Raw genomic sequence first — 12,598 nt, forward strand, 5'->3', positions numbered from 1 at the left:
CATCGACAAAGAACGGGCCAGATTAGACGTGATTTCAGGGTTTTCGTATTATATCATCGCTTTTCTGTAGATAAAAATTCCGCAGTTGATTGTGTGAGATTTATCATACAGAAGCGGTGATTTGAAACGGCACAATCCGTTGCCGATTAGCTTTTGATGCGTGCTTTTTACATACAGTTACTGATGTGTTGGAGATTTCATGGTGGTTCCCGACAAACGTTGAGCTTGTTACATATAAAGCAGCCGGTTCTCTCGCTTCATTTCATTCACCGACACTGCCCGTCGAGAGAACCATGCAACTGCTACGTCGTTACCGAGAACGCAAGCTACAAACGTCACAGCCAGCCGATTCAGTTGCGCAGCGGAAACTTGATATCAAGGTAACGTGGAGGCTAATGTTCGCGATGACAATGGTCATGGTCATTTGAATAACGCGCGTCGTGTCATTCACGCATTAGCCATAGTGTGAGTTACCTGTCTTGGAAGTTTTGATACTCAGTAACTTACAGTAGCCGGTATCGATCCGTCAATGTTTCACATTCCGCCGAAAACGCTCCTGTCGTCATCATCCTTGACGTCAGAAAACACAGGCTTGCGTAGCGGTTCCAGGGAAATCTCCCCTCTGAGATTCGGCTGTGCGTTGAGGGAGAAACATTCTATAACATATATTTTTACGTACGCAGAAATCTCAAAGCACCAGTCATACCTCAATGGCGACCGGACTACCTTGCGCGACACTGGCAAGGAACCCAGTATCTCCGCACATGTCGAACGAAAGCATGAGGATAGCTTCGTTTCGTTTTAATGGAATTTGGGATTGTACGAAAGTGGCGGCTACCCCGGAACAGTTGGCGATGGCTGGATTTTATTACCTCGGTAAGTTTGCAGTGCGATTACTCTTTATGCATAATTCATAATCATAATAATACATACATTCATAATCACACACAATAATCGCAGATTATTTCATTTCTGTACTAATTTCCCGTCGTACATACAGGCCACAGCGACCGCGTGCAATGTTTTTACTGCAACGGAGCGTTAGAATCTTGGGATTATGGCGACGATCCGTGGATTGAGCACACCAAATGGTACCCATGGTAAGTAATGATGAATTTCGAAGGACTAGTTGACTGATGCTAACGGGTGTATTTCCATTAACCAGTTGCGAATATGTCATGTGCAAGAAAGGGCAAGACTTTGTCGCCGGTGTGATCTCGCAATTTCCGGACATCGAACGCCCGGACCCGAAAAAGATTCGTGACGCGCCACCAGAAGCTTTCCTGGCTGCGGGGAATCCATTCCGCACAAAACAAAATCACACGCGCCAAGGTATTTTCGACCCGAAAATGCGCGAAAAACGTATGGAACTACGCGTACTGGAGTGTATGGATACGTCGCATCTCGTCAGACAAGCGCTAGAACTCGGGATCGAACGGGAAAAAGTACACCAAGCCACGAGAATGCAGTACGAAACTAAAAATAAAGACTTCGCCACATTGGACGACTTATTAGACTCCCTGGACAACATCGAACACAGCACGCCATCATTATGTGAAGACGATGTCCACTCGTTGCGTGGCAGCGAAAAGAACGCTAGGAAGACACCCGCACAGTGTAGCGAACGAGAATGCAAAATATGCTACGACAATGAAGCGGATATCGTATTCCTTCCGTGCGGTCATTTGACAACATGTGAAACATGCGCGCTACGCGTTCGAACTTGCCCTATCTGTCGCTGTCACATCCGTGACAAGGTAAAAACCTACACTTCGTGAATGTTACGTAACTATACCGAGAGTGTGTATTGCATTTCCGTTATCATTTCTTCACTACATGTGCAATCTGGTGCCATATGCATGCCGCTGTTATTTGATTATACCACAGCAATTAATCCGACGCTACTGTTATACCTTTTGTTTCATGTTTCTCTGTTTGCTTCTCAACACTATCACCGTGAAAAGACAACGTTTTGATGAATAGATGCTTCAATATGCAAGCTTGAATGATATCTGGCAATCGGACACTTCCCGCACAGCTTTCCGTGTTATGGAGATGTGTTCAAAATATAGGGAGGATAGGTGACGATTACCGTGCAATGTTCTGAAAGTGAAATTTATGATACCGCAGTATAGTCAGTTTATGCTGATGTTGTGTCCAGTGATGATATCCAAACTGGATTTCATTTAATATCTTTACTTCAATGATCGGACCCTGAATTTGTCACGCGTGATTTAGAACATTCCCCTGCCTTGGGCGTAAGTACAGTATGCGCGCGTCATGTTATCAAAAAATGCTCAGATCGCCCCCTAGCTATAGCGACTGACGCGCTTCTTAAGTATATGCGCGGAAAATCGTTCTAGCATCGGGCGAAATTTGATGTACTTTCGAGCATAATACAGTTTCGCGAATGGTCGACGTTAGCGTAGAGCAGACGTAGGCTTCATTCTGTACTTGAGACTATAAATATACCAGATTTTATGACGCGCATTGCTTGCGTGAGCAGCATGCCGCTCGCGACAAACATTCATTATTCCGGAAGACGTTCCAGTGTTTGTTTCTGGTCGAAGGCTACATATGTTTAACTTAATCTTATCTTACACTTCTAGTCAATATAGGCTAATACCTATGACTACCGAAAAGACTCGTAGATATGCGTATCGTTAGAAACAGGGATAATTCCTATCATTCAATTTGACGATGCTAAAAGCATATCACGAGAGATGGTCTCATAAAAATTTCCGACGCAAGGAATTCCCGAATCGATTGACAAGTTTCAGACTGACATTATGTCTTTTATCGCCACATCAATTATTGCTTAATACTGTCAGACTGTGTGGTAGGCGGCACGTGAGAATACAGTATAGGCACGCGCTCGATCGCAATTATTTGACGGTATAAGATGCATTACTGATTACCTCAATATGCCGACGACCGCAGTAGACAGTGACTTGTCACTATGAACGAGATGCAAATTTGGAGCGGACAAAACAAAAGTTTACGGTATAATCGATCTGTTCCGTGTAGCAGAAAGCAATAGATCGTTCAAAAGTTTGGTATAGGGTTAATAGTCAGGCATGGGCGCATTGAATATCCCGAAACCCAAATCTAAATGATAATCCGGTTGTGTAAGAATATTAAATCCAATTCATCTTTCAAATACAGAGGGATTCTTCGAGTAATTTGTTTGTAAGTTCAAGTCGAACGAAGATTAGTATAACGTCAATGCATGTAGGCTACTCCTAAGGTCTGATCGCATCGTACAAACCCTTTATCGTCCCCATAATATAGAGTCTTGATTTATACCGACCTTATATGCAATTGGTTTCTCTACTTCTGACTTATTCGACTACGAATTGCTATTGGAACAGCTGCAAACGAACTTCCCTAAGTTTGTAATGCCAAATCGCAATCCAATGCTCAGCGAAAGCAAATATTGTTCAACAGCCTGTGCGCAATGCGCATTTACACTGCACCGATCGAACGATGGCTTGGAAACCGACAGCAAAATTCCTGCGAGATAATGACAGCGCTCTGACATAAACACTGCAGGTGGCAACTAAAGGCATGGTGCCATTTTGTAAAAGTGAAGAATGGATATGGCATCCTGGCTATGTGCCTAAGCGAGCTGTTCCCCGTGACGTGTGATATGCTGAGGTGTATCAATAAATACTCGCGAATTTCTTTCCACTTTTGGCCATCCAAATATCGGCCTCGGCCCCGGATTTTGTGGGACGCCATAATGACACGTAAGTGGACAATGGACAATGTGACTCGATTTCAACCTGTAGAAGCGGAGTTATTTGAGTTTTTCATTAATAATTCTAGGATTACCCACCCTCAATGCTATTTTTGAAAATCCAGAACTTTCAACTGCAAGTTGGAATTGAGGCAAATTTGTTTTGCATCGTTTTTGAAGACAACTCAACAATTTCATTGGGATGAATACACCATACAATTGCTATACACTTAACTTTTTTCCGACTTCATGATTTTCAAATAGTGGCACACTCCAAAATGCTGTGGTTATGGCGCACCAGTGAGTCGTGGCCCTCAACTTAAGAACCCTCAGACCTCACCAGCACAGAGTTGCCCGGATGAATTCTATATCCAAGTAGTACACAAGTTCACAATGTTACGAGAAAAGTAATTTTGTACCAACCCTTCCTAGATTTGGATATAGTATACCTACCTTGCCAGCAAATATAGATTTAATCGTTCCCGTTAGTCTGTATAGATTGGGTCATATGCCCTAATGAGAGTCCTTGATTCGTGCAATTTATGAAGCTATTGATGATAAAGATTGTGAATTTCAGAGAGAGAAATTAAGTTTCGGTCCCAAATGAAAACACGCCATAGTGTACATCAGTTTTTTTAAGAATATTGTTCAAATCATCCGTGATCATTGTAAGCAAGGACAATCAATTATATTATCGGCGTTCGCATTTTTATCTGCAGAAGTAGCGCAATGTAAAATGCGATGCACCAGATACAAAGTCACTGGAATCTCGACTCATACGACGAATTAACAATTAATAACGATAATAGAAATCCATCGCAACTAACTTTCCAAACTTGTTGAGGCATGAAAGTATAACATCGTAGTCGGTGACAACATATCCGACATCCGGCAACAAGGTTCGGTGTTTAATTCCCGAGCGGCCAGTCGTAAAGACTGATGCATCATCGCTGGAAAGTACAGCATGGTAACGGATACGCAATCGGTTTCATTTGAGTGACTGAATGCATATTCGAGAACACGACCGACGGTCACACTTCGTATTAGCTCGCCAACAACAGTTTTGCGGTATTTCCGACCGTAAAGGCCGAGTCGTGTCCTACTTGGAAATGGGCGTATCGCAGCACTGCTGACTCATTGAAATTTCTCGAAAATCTCGTTGGATCTTAATGCGTCACATCGTGTTTTCGCTGGGCTGCGGTATATGTCTGGGGCGTGTTGGTCATTATCAGCTGTCACAATCTCGTTTATTATCAGGTATCCGTGAATCCCCGAGGGCCCGCATCGTAACCGTACAATCAATAATTAAAATTATTCGGCGATATGGATGCGGAACTTGGGGAAATTCGTTCAATTAGGACGTTGTAATCTAATAAAAAGGGAACACGTGTACCGTGCATAGAGACCTGCCTTGTTCGCGATCGACTATTCCGGATTATGTCTTAATCTCCCAGAGCCGTGGATCGTAATCGCGTTAAAGTTTCAGGATTAGCGTAATTATGCATGGGATAGGTTGCCTACGCGGGGAAATTTCGCATTTCGTCTCGTCGAAGGCGACGCGGGGATCTGTGAATTACACATCCCAAACCGCCATGAGTGCCTCAACATGAGTAATATTACGCACACCTTCAAAATGGAGATATATGCCGAAGGCCGGTAATAAATATTGGTATATCAGCGCTCGACTGACACTATATATGCAAAGTTCGTATTTATCATACATCTGGTCAATCACGCCTATAGTTAAATTGCTTATGCACTTGATGTTGTGGAAGAAGTGTTTTTTGAGAAATGGTAAATTGCTAATGCACATAGATCTTAAAGAAATTTATATAAGTGCTGTGTATGAGGTCGCCGTTAAAATTTGCGACATCAAATCGACATTATTTACATAATGTCTCAACATTTGAAGAGCTTCTTAGAGGTACAGAACTACAATATACAATTGAATAGTATATTCATATTGAAATGAACCCGAATATTTTCGGCTGACGCTAGTCAGGGGTAATCGTCAGCAACTATAGTAGACAATTGGAAAGAGCACCCCTGACGAGTGTCAGCCGAAAATATTCGTGTTCATTTCAATATGGATATCCTATTTAATTGTACATTGAAGTTCTGTACCTCCAAATAGCTCTTTGAATATACTATTCAGTTTCAACATTATTCACGTCTCTCTCATATCTTCTGATACAAGTTTCAAGGCTGTATGTTATGTAGGAAACAAGGATAATATCCCTGTATCAATCACAGATTTCAAAGTGGAAATTTTATTTTGGGTAATGAATGATGTCACACCAGAGTGCGTGCATCATAAACCCCAAATATGACGAAATTTTGTCAGAGATCGTTTGAAAGCATTGCCGGGGAAACCCATCACTGTCCTATATTCTATTTATCGCACAATGTCGTGAACAATAATGTATGTAGGTTATTTATTCCGAAATCGTTTCTTTGAGATCGGGTTTATCTGAGTTGATCGCTATGTGTTGTCGTGCAACAACATACGTCGATGAAGTAAGTCATGTGTACAATTCAGGGTATGCCACAATTTTCCATCTCTTTTCCTGTAAACCAGTGTTTCCCAAACGGTGGCGTGCGTACTACTAGTGCTACCAAATACTCTCTTAGGTGGTACTAGAAGTCATATCAGCATGCCAATGAATTTCCCAGTTGGTAAAGGAATATTCACACTTTATGTCGCAGTTTCGTATCGAAGCATCTCTACCGAAAACGAGGCTGCAAGAGTAAGGTAGTATAACCTCATGTACCCAGTGACCAAGAATCTTCCAGGCAAAAAAGGGCCAAGATTGTATCAATATATAGTCCCTTTTATATGTCGTTTCTACGTATTCCCGTCTTCTCATGTATGCCGCAATCTTGAGATGCTTTCCAATGATAAAATAGATGAATGAATGAATCACTCTGATCATGCCAGAAGGAGCAGTTGAATCGACTCTATCCCCACGATCATTACAAAGCACAAGTATGCAGATATTATGGGAAAACGCCAACTATACATGTTACGATAGATTCATGTTCATTAGCTTGATAAGTAGTCTATGTTCTCGGGTGATGAAATTCGCTGAGGAAATAACCATGATTGGTTACGGTTTCGTACATATAAACAGCAGCATCTCGGTATTCATTAGTATTAGATACCAGAAAATAGCACTTGGAGTTATTGATGATAAAAATTCCGAAATTGAAAATCTGCAAATAAAATTCAGAGCTTGATCGTGATTCACTCATTTTTCGTCGTTAACTCATTGCTGTATAATATTGAATATGATCCACGCCGATTCATCTTCTTCATCGTCTGGACGACTAAAACATTTAAATCTATTATGATAATCAAATCCATTTTATATATAAGGATTGGAGCCCATATAAATAACGGTATCGGCGTGTTGTGGACGTGTTGAGTGACTTTATCTTCAGTAATGTTGGCTTGGCGGAAATGAAATCCTGAAAAGTTGTGTGTTCCTTAACTGCAAAGATATGCCTGTTGATCTGATAGTCCTCTTCCAGAGTTTTATTGCAAATACATTAAACTCATATAGGATATATTTTTCGAATTAATGTTGTTCTAGTTGAAATATTTCACGTTTTGATAACGGCTTTATCGACCAAAATGTGTTATATTACTAATATGGTTGTCGGCTCAAAATTATGATGTCGTCTGGGTTCTAATCAGAATATCAAAATAGATGTTGCAGAAATGCTCTTATCTCGATCTAACGATATCGGAATTTGGCAAATGATCCATGACAGTTCACGTGAATAAGAGGGGAAAGTAGGGTTTGGGCTGATCTAAATAGGGTCTATTGACCACTAGACTGAAATTTATAAAAGGTTTTGAGGGTCAGGTCAGGATGCAATGTCAACATTCGGATTCGATCCTAATGTAGACGGCCCGATTCCATCACTGTTGCGAATAACTCTAAATTCCTAATACGTAAAAATTCTGTATTTTGTTCATGTCGAAATAGTGATAGTTGATGCAGAATTTGTGACGATGTTTGACAGCATAAATAATAGGCTAGGATGTTCCCCAAATAGTAGAACGACCCCCCCCCATCTTGGCGTACATCAAACATGACCTTTGATGGTACAAACGTTGGCGTCAGTATCATTTCCTTCCTTTGTATATGAAGTATGCGATAATTGAAGAAAGCGGAGTGTGTGACGGTGTTTTCCAGCAATTACTTTGTGTTCTGATTCATTCTATATCATCATAGTTTTACAAACTGTAATTGATTTGACAATCATTTTAAGTATTGTAGCGATTGTTCGAGATCAAAGTCACTATACATTAGGCACAGACAAATTGTCGTTGAGAGACGGATAAATAGAAGTATATGAATCAGTCCGACGAATCTCTCCCGCTGACGGTTCGTGACCTGATATTTTTGCGTAATTCCTCTTCTGATCACGTCAACAAGGATTTATTTGTGGTTATATCCCATATTTGATCGATCCATGTACGGACATTGCATAGACGTCAGTACACAGTCTACACACCCCAACGTCATTCAATACACGCTAATTCCCACGAAGCAGTTTGTTTATGGCACCCCGCTACACTGAAATGGAGCTGCCTGAAGACAACGATCGTTAGACAGAAAGTTTTCAAGATGTATTTACATGCAACGTCATACTAACGGTCTTTCAACGGGCCATGGTTTTGTTAATGATCCCACAGGGCTGTTTGCAAACGTGACTTCGTGATTAAGGGTAACTGCTAGGGTTGCATTTAAAGCAATGGTTGTTCAAAACACTTTGTTTAAAACATGTTTTAGTCGAGAAGAGTCGAGAAGACCAATTGTAGGCCATTCGTACTCGTGTCTCAAAATATTACCCACACAATTCTTCTACGACTGTTACAGCAAAAGTCGAATAAGTTACGACATGCTTATTATACTACCAAGACTCCTTTGTGTATATCTATAAACTACCTTAGTAGTCATGTAAAACGTTTTGGAGTGTTTTGATATGTAGGGTATAAAGATGTAAGAAAATCTAATCTCGGCGCCTCTGTTTGATAAACGGAGCAATGAAACTGCGTTGCCAATACATATGCGACCTCGAACCAATGCGATATCGTGGATAAATTTTGGATTTATGACCATTGGAATTCATTCGGCATGTTTGAAGATTTATATTGCAGGCGGTCAGCCAATATTTGCTTCCGATGCGTCACAGTGCACGATAATGCATTGAATGAACTAGTGTTATTTGAGAACGGAAATGGCTTTCCTAACACCCTTGCAATCTTGAATGGCCTAAATTTCTCATCACGTCAGCAGCTGCCCGTAAACAATACGGCGTGTAGTAGGCGTGTACTTATGTTGAATAAATAGACCTCTCCTTGCACTGGATCCCGTTTTTGTCAATTGGGTCACTGTAAAATGATGTAGCCTACTATTCCGAAATCTAATTTTCTTGAATTTTTTTTTATCAGGTTGAGGTACCGGGTCAGCGGCGATTAATGAAGGAAAACCTGTATCGTATGTTTTCTTCATTCGCAGCAGTCTACATATACTGCGTCATGAGAACGATTATGCTATTATTGTTCTGTGATCGGCAATTTCTTATTCTGTAGTTTATATACACTCTTGAGATTCCTTATTCTGTCTTGTAAAAATCATTCAGAGCTTCGTTATCGATTGCCGAGAAATCTGTCAATGCAGCAGCATAGCCGCACTCTGTTATCACCATGGGGAAATCACATAAGACTTCCACGATAAACACTTAAAGAGGCTTTGTATAGCGTGTTTACGTAGTGGAACAAAAGCCAACCGGAGTTGCGATCACGCCTACGGAAAATACCATACGTGCCGGGTATCGTATAGCTACCACAGCCTTGCCAGTAGTCGCTTACAAGGGTGCGGGTGTTTTTGTTGATGACGTTTAAAAAGTCGATGGTACTCTCACTTGTGTTCGAACGCTTTGTATGAGATGAGCGTTTGGGAAAGGGACAGTCTCCAGGGATCCCCTGAAGACTGCATTTCGTTGGTGCGGGAAATTTAGCGGGATTTCCAATATCCCTGGAATATTGATATTCCTGTTATAGTCCCTGAGCCGACAAATCGAGGAAGTAGTCATCATAGTATTATATCAGGGATATCTAAAACTAGATAGACTAGTTTTAGATATCCCTGTATTATATACAGCCTACACATGCCATGTGGGGATTAGATAGATTTCGTACCATACATGCCTTGCCTCACATTATAATTATAGCAGTTAATATAACATAAGAAGGTTGCTCATCAAGACTGCGAGTCCACGATCCGCCGGACTGCACTCATTTACTATTCTATTGCAATTATTAGAATTAGAAACACTTTAATAAATTAATCTGTGTGATAATATGAATTAGTGGTTTTACGGATCTTGTCTTCAAATATGCACCAACACGAGTGGACGGAAACAAATTCTTATAGGTTCACCCTATTTCATTGGTTCCTAACCTTTACTGATCTGGCGAACCCTCACGCTAATCTACAAGCCCTGCCACAAAACAAAAATACACCACAGCACACGGTATATAGAATGTCAGTTCACAAAATGAACTGTGTAAATCAACAATTGTTTTAAAGGAACAAAACCACTGAAACAGTGGCTCCCAACCTTTTTGTTGTCACCGACCCGTTATAGAGAAATTATATTAAACCTGTGGTCCCCTGCCAAAATTTTGCCTGAAACTCAATGGACAATTCTATTGGCTATTTTGGTAATTATGATAATCATACTGTACTGTGTCGAATTGTTACTGTTGTTAAAGAAAGAAAGAGCAGAACGAACGTACGCAAGAATAAAATTTGAATACAACATCGTTATGAAATTGAATAAACAATTGATATAACACTAGATTGAAAAAAAATACTGGAGAAAAGTAGGAGAAAGCTAAATAAAGACGCGATAGGCTGACGACCAACCCGCGACATCTATACTCAGGGATATCTAAATCTAGTTTTAGATATCCCTGATCTGTACTGCAGGGGAAGATGGCAAAAGGTTTTTAGCTGGAGTTGCACCTCACACTATTATGATTTAGTAGCCCTTCACAAAGCGGTTGTCCTCAGGGATATAAATTATAAAAAGGTTTCCCAAAGTACCATGCCGAAACTTTTTCGACGTAAGCAAATTTAAATAGAGCGCTGTTGTTACCTTTCCTAAACTAAACCGCATGCTTTCAGCTCTTACGTAATGGACGGGGCAAGCCTGATTTGACAGTAACCAACATGCGTTGTGGTAAATGTAGCATATAAGTTCTACGTACGTGTACAGTGCACAGACTGTTGGCAGCAGCATCGATTTATTTTAATGCATACCAGTACAGTATATTCTCGCTCGTTTGAGCTTGACACATGTGGAGCTAAAGAGAGAAAGGGAAGTTTCTTTTCTCCTCATAAATTCATCAAGGTAATCACGGACTCCCAAATTCCTTCTCACTGACCCCAAGGGTAGATGGACCCCAGGATGGGAACCACTGCATTAAAACATGGCTTTCACACACAACAGAAAGATTATAATGAATATTACTGGAAATCGGTGTGAATTCTGCTGTGTGAGTCGTGTGTGTTTCTTGACCTCCGCTAAACTCCTGAGATAGGCTCAGCGAACCCGTGGGGTTAGTTTGAATCCCAGTTAAGAACCACAGCTCTATTTCCTTTGTTTTGCTTGCAGACTATACTTTTCCTTCTGTAGCCGCTCTTTCGGTTTGTTATTGTTAGCTTTAAAATATTGTTAATCATATAAGGTCGTCTCTTGATGAATTTGCAGTAATGCAAAATTGATACAAAGGTCCGGCAATGTTATGGTGACGGAATGTAAAGTTTCAAAAATGAATCTTTGTTGGTAACACCGAGAACTAGGCTATTCTGTGTTAGCAACGGAGGCAGGATTGTATACAGGGAAGGGAGTAGGGTTGCAACCAAGTCACAAGGTTTCAAAATACCTATAATGTGATAACTTTACTTACTACTCTGCCAGTCTTAGCCGTCCTAGTCTCGAGCCATAAGACTTGGCCGAGTGATGCACAATGACTCGAGTACAAGTCGACTCAATACACAAATATATTGAAGTCGAGTCGAGCTATTTTCCTTCTTGAAAAAAAATGACTGGAGTCAAATTGAGTCACCACAAAATCGCGACCCGAGTTTTTACAACCGTGCTTGGAAGTTGTGAAAGCTGTTGCGGGCAATTGGCGAAAGAATCGGTGACAGGCCTTACCAAACTACTCTTTAGTAGCTTTTACTAGAGTAATTTCCAAACTCGTTCGGTACGTGAACTTGAGTAAGTATAATTTTACCGCGTCAATTTCACTTCTAGCATCAGTGACTATACTCGGATCAATTGGGCAAGTTTTTGTTGCAGTCAAATCCGTGGAAAGTTGCACTTATTTCTCACAGCAGTTGCAGTAAAAAGTTGCATTTATGGACAAGCTCCTTGAAATTATTAGGGTGTGAGATACTCGAATCGATCCGTATACAAGACACTGTAGCAAAACTCAGTGTTGGCGACTTCAACAAAATCAATTGCCTGAAAAAATTGACCCAATGAAAATATAATTTTCGGCGGTATAGCCTGAATGCACATCAAATCAGAAAGGACGTCACATTGAAACGACAGTGAATTAATCAAGCGATCTATTTATATATAGTACCAAATATTGCCAGTAAAAAGTTGGTTGCATGAAAAATCCGAGAAAAACTTGCGAAAACTTGCAATATAAGGTTTCTCCAAACAGCTTAAAACACCATACTACATATAACTTCTGAGTATTTAGGAAGCTGCAGGAAGATGTAAAAAAAGTTGCAAAAGTTGCAAAAACTTGCCCTACTGATCACA

The 12,598-nt window shown here is 40.7% G+C and overlaps 1 protein-coding gene across 1 annotated transcript; it reads left to right on the top strand.

The window, feature by feature from the left end:
- Positions 1–224: 224 nt before the first annotated feature.
- On the top strand, positions 225–1,999 carry LOC145454377 (baculoviral IAP repeat-containing protein 8-like). The gene is made up of 4 exons (XM_080332377.1): positions 225–380; positions 684–876; positions 1,001–1,100; positions 1,166–1,999. The coding sequence occupies exons 1-4, from the start codon at positions 294–296 to the stop codon at positions 1,776–1,778; spliced, it is 993 nt and encodes a 330-aa protein (XP_080188503.1). The 5' UTR covers positions 225–293; the 3' UTR covers positions 1,779–1,999.
- The last annotated feature ends 10,599 nt before the right edge of the window (positions 2,000–12,598 follow it).

This window comes from Botryllus schlosseri, chromosome 13 (assembly GCF_051294905.1).
Source record: "Botryllus schlosseri isolate E-star chromosome 13, Bs_hap1, whole genome shotgun sequence".
Classification (NCBI taxonomy): Eukaryota; Metazoa; Chordata; class Ascidiacea; order Stolidobranchia; family Styelidae; genus Botryllus; species Botryllus schlosseri.

Coding starts and splice junctions, on each gene's coding strand:
- LOC145454377 (XM_080332377.1), top strand. CDS start 294: ATGCAACTGCTACGTCGTTACCGAGAACGCAAGCTACAAACGTCACAG. Junction 877..1,000: donor GGCTGGATTTTATTACCTCG/GTAAGTTTGCAG, acceptor TCGTACATACAG/GCCACAGCGACCGCGTGCAA. Junction 1,101..1,165: donor CACACCAAATGGTACCCATG/GTAAGTAATGAT, acceptor TCCATTAACCAG/TTGCGAATATGTCATGTGCA.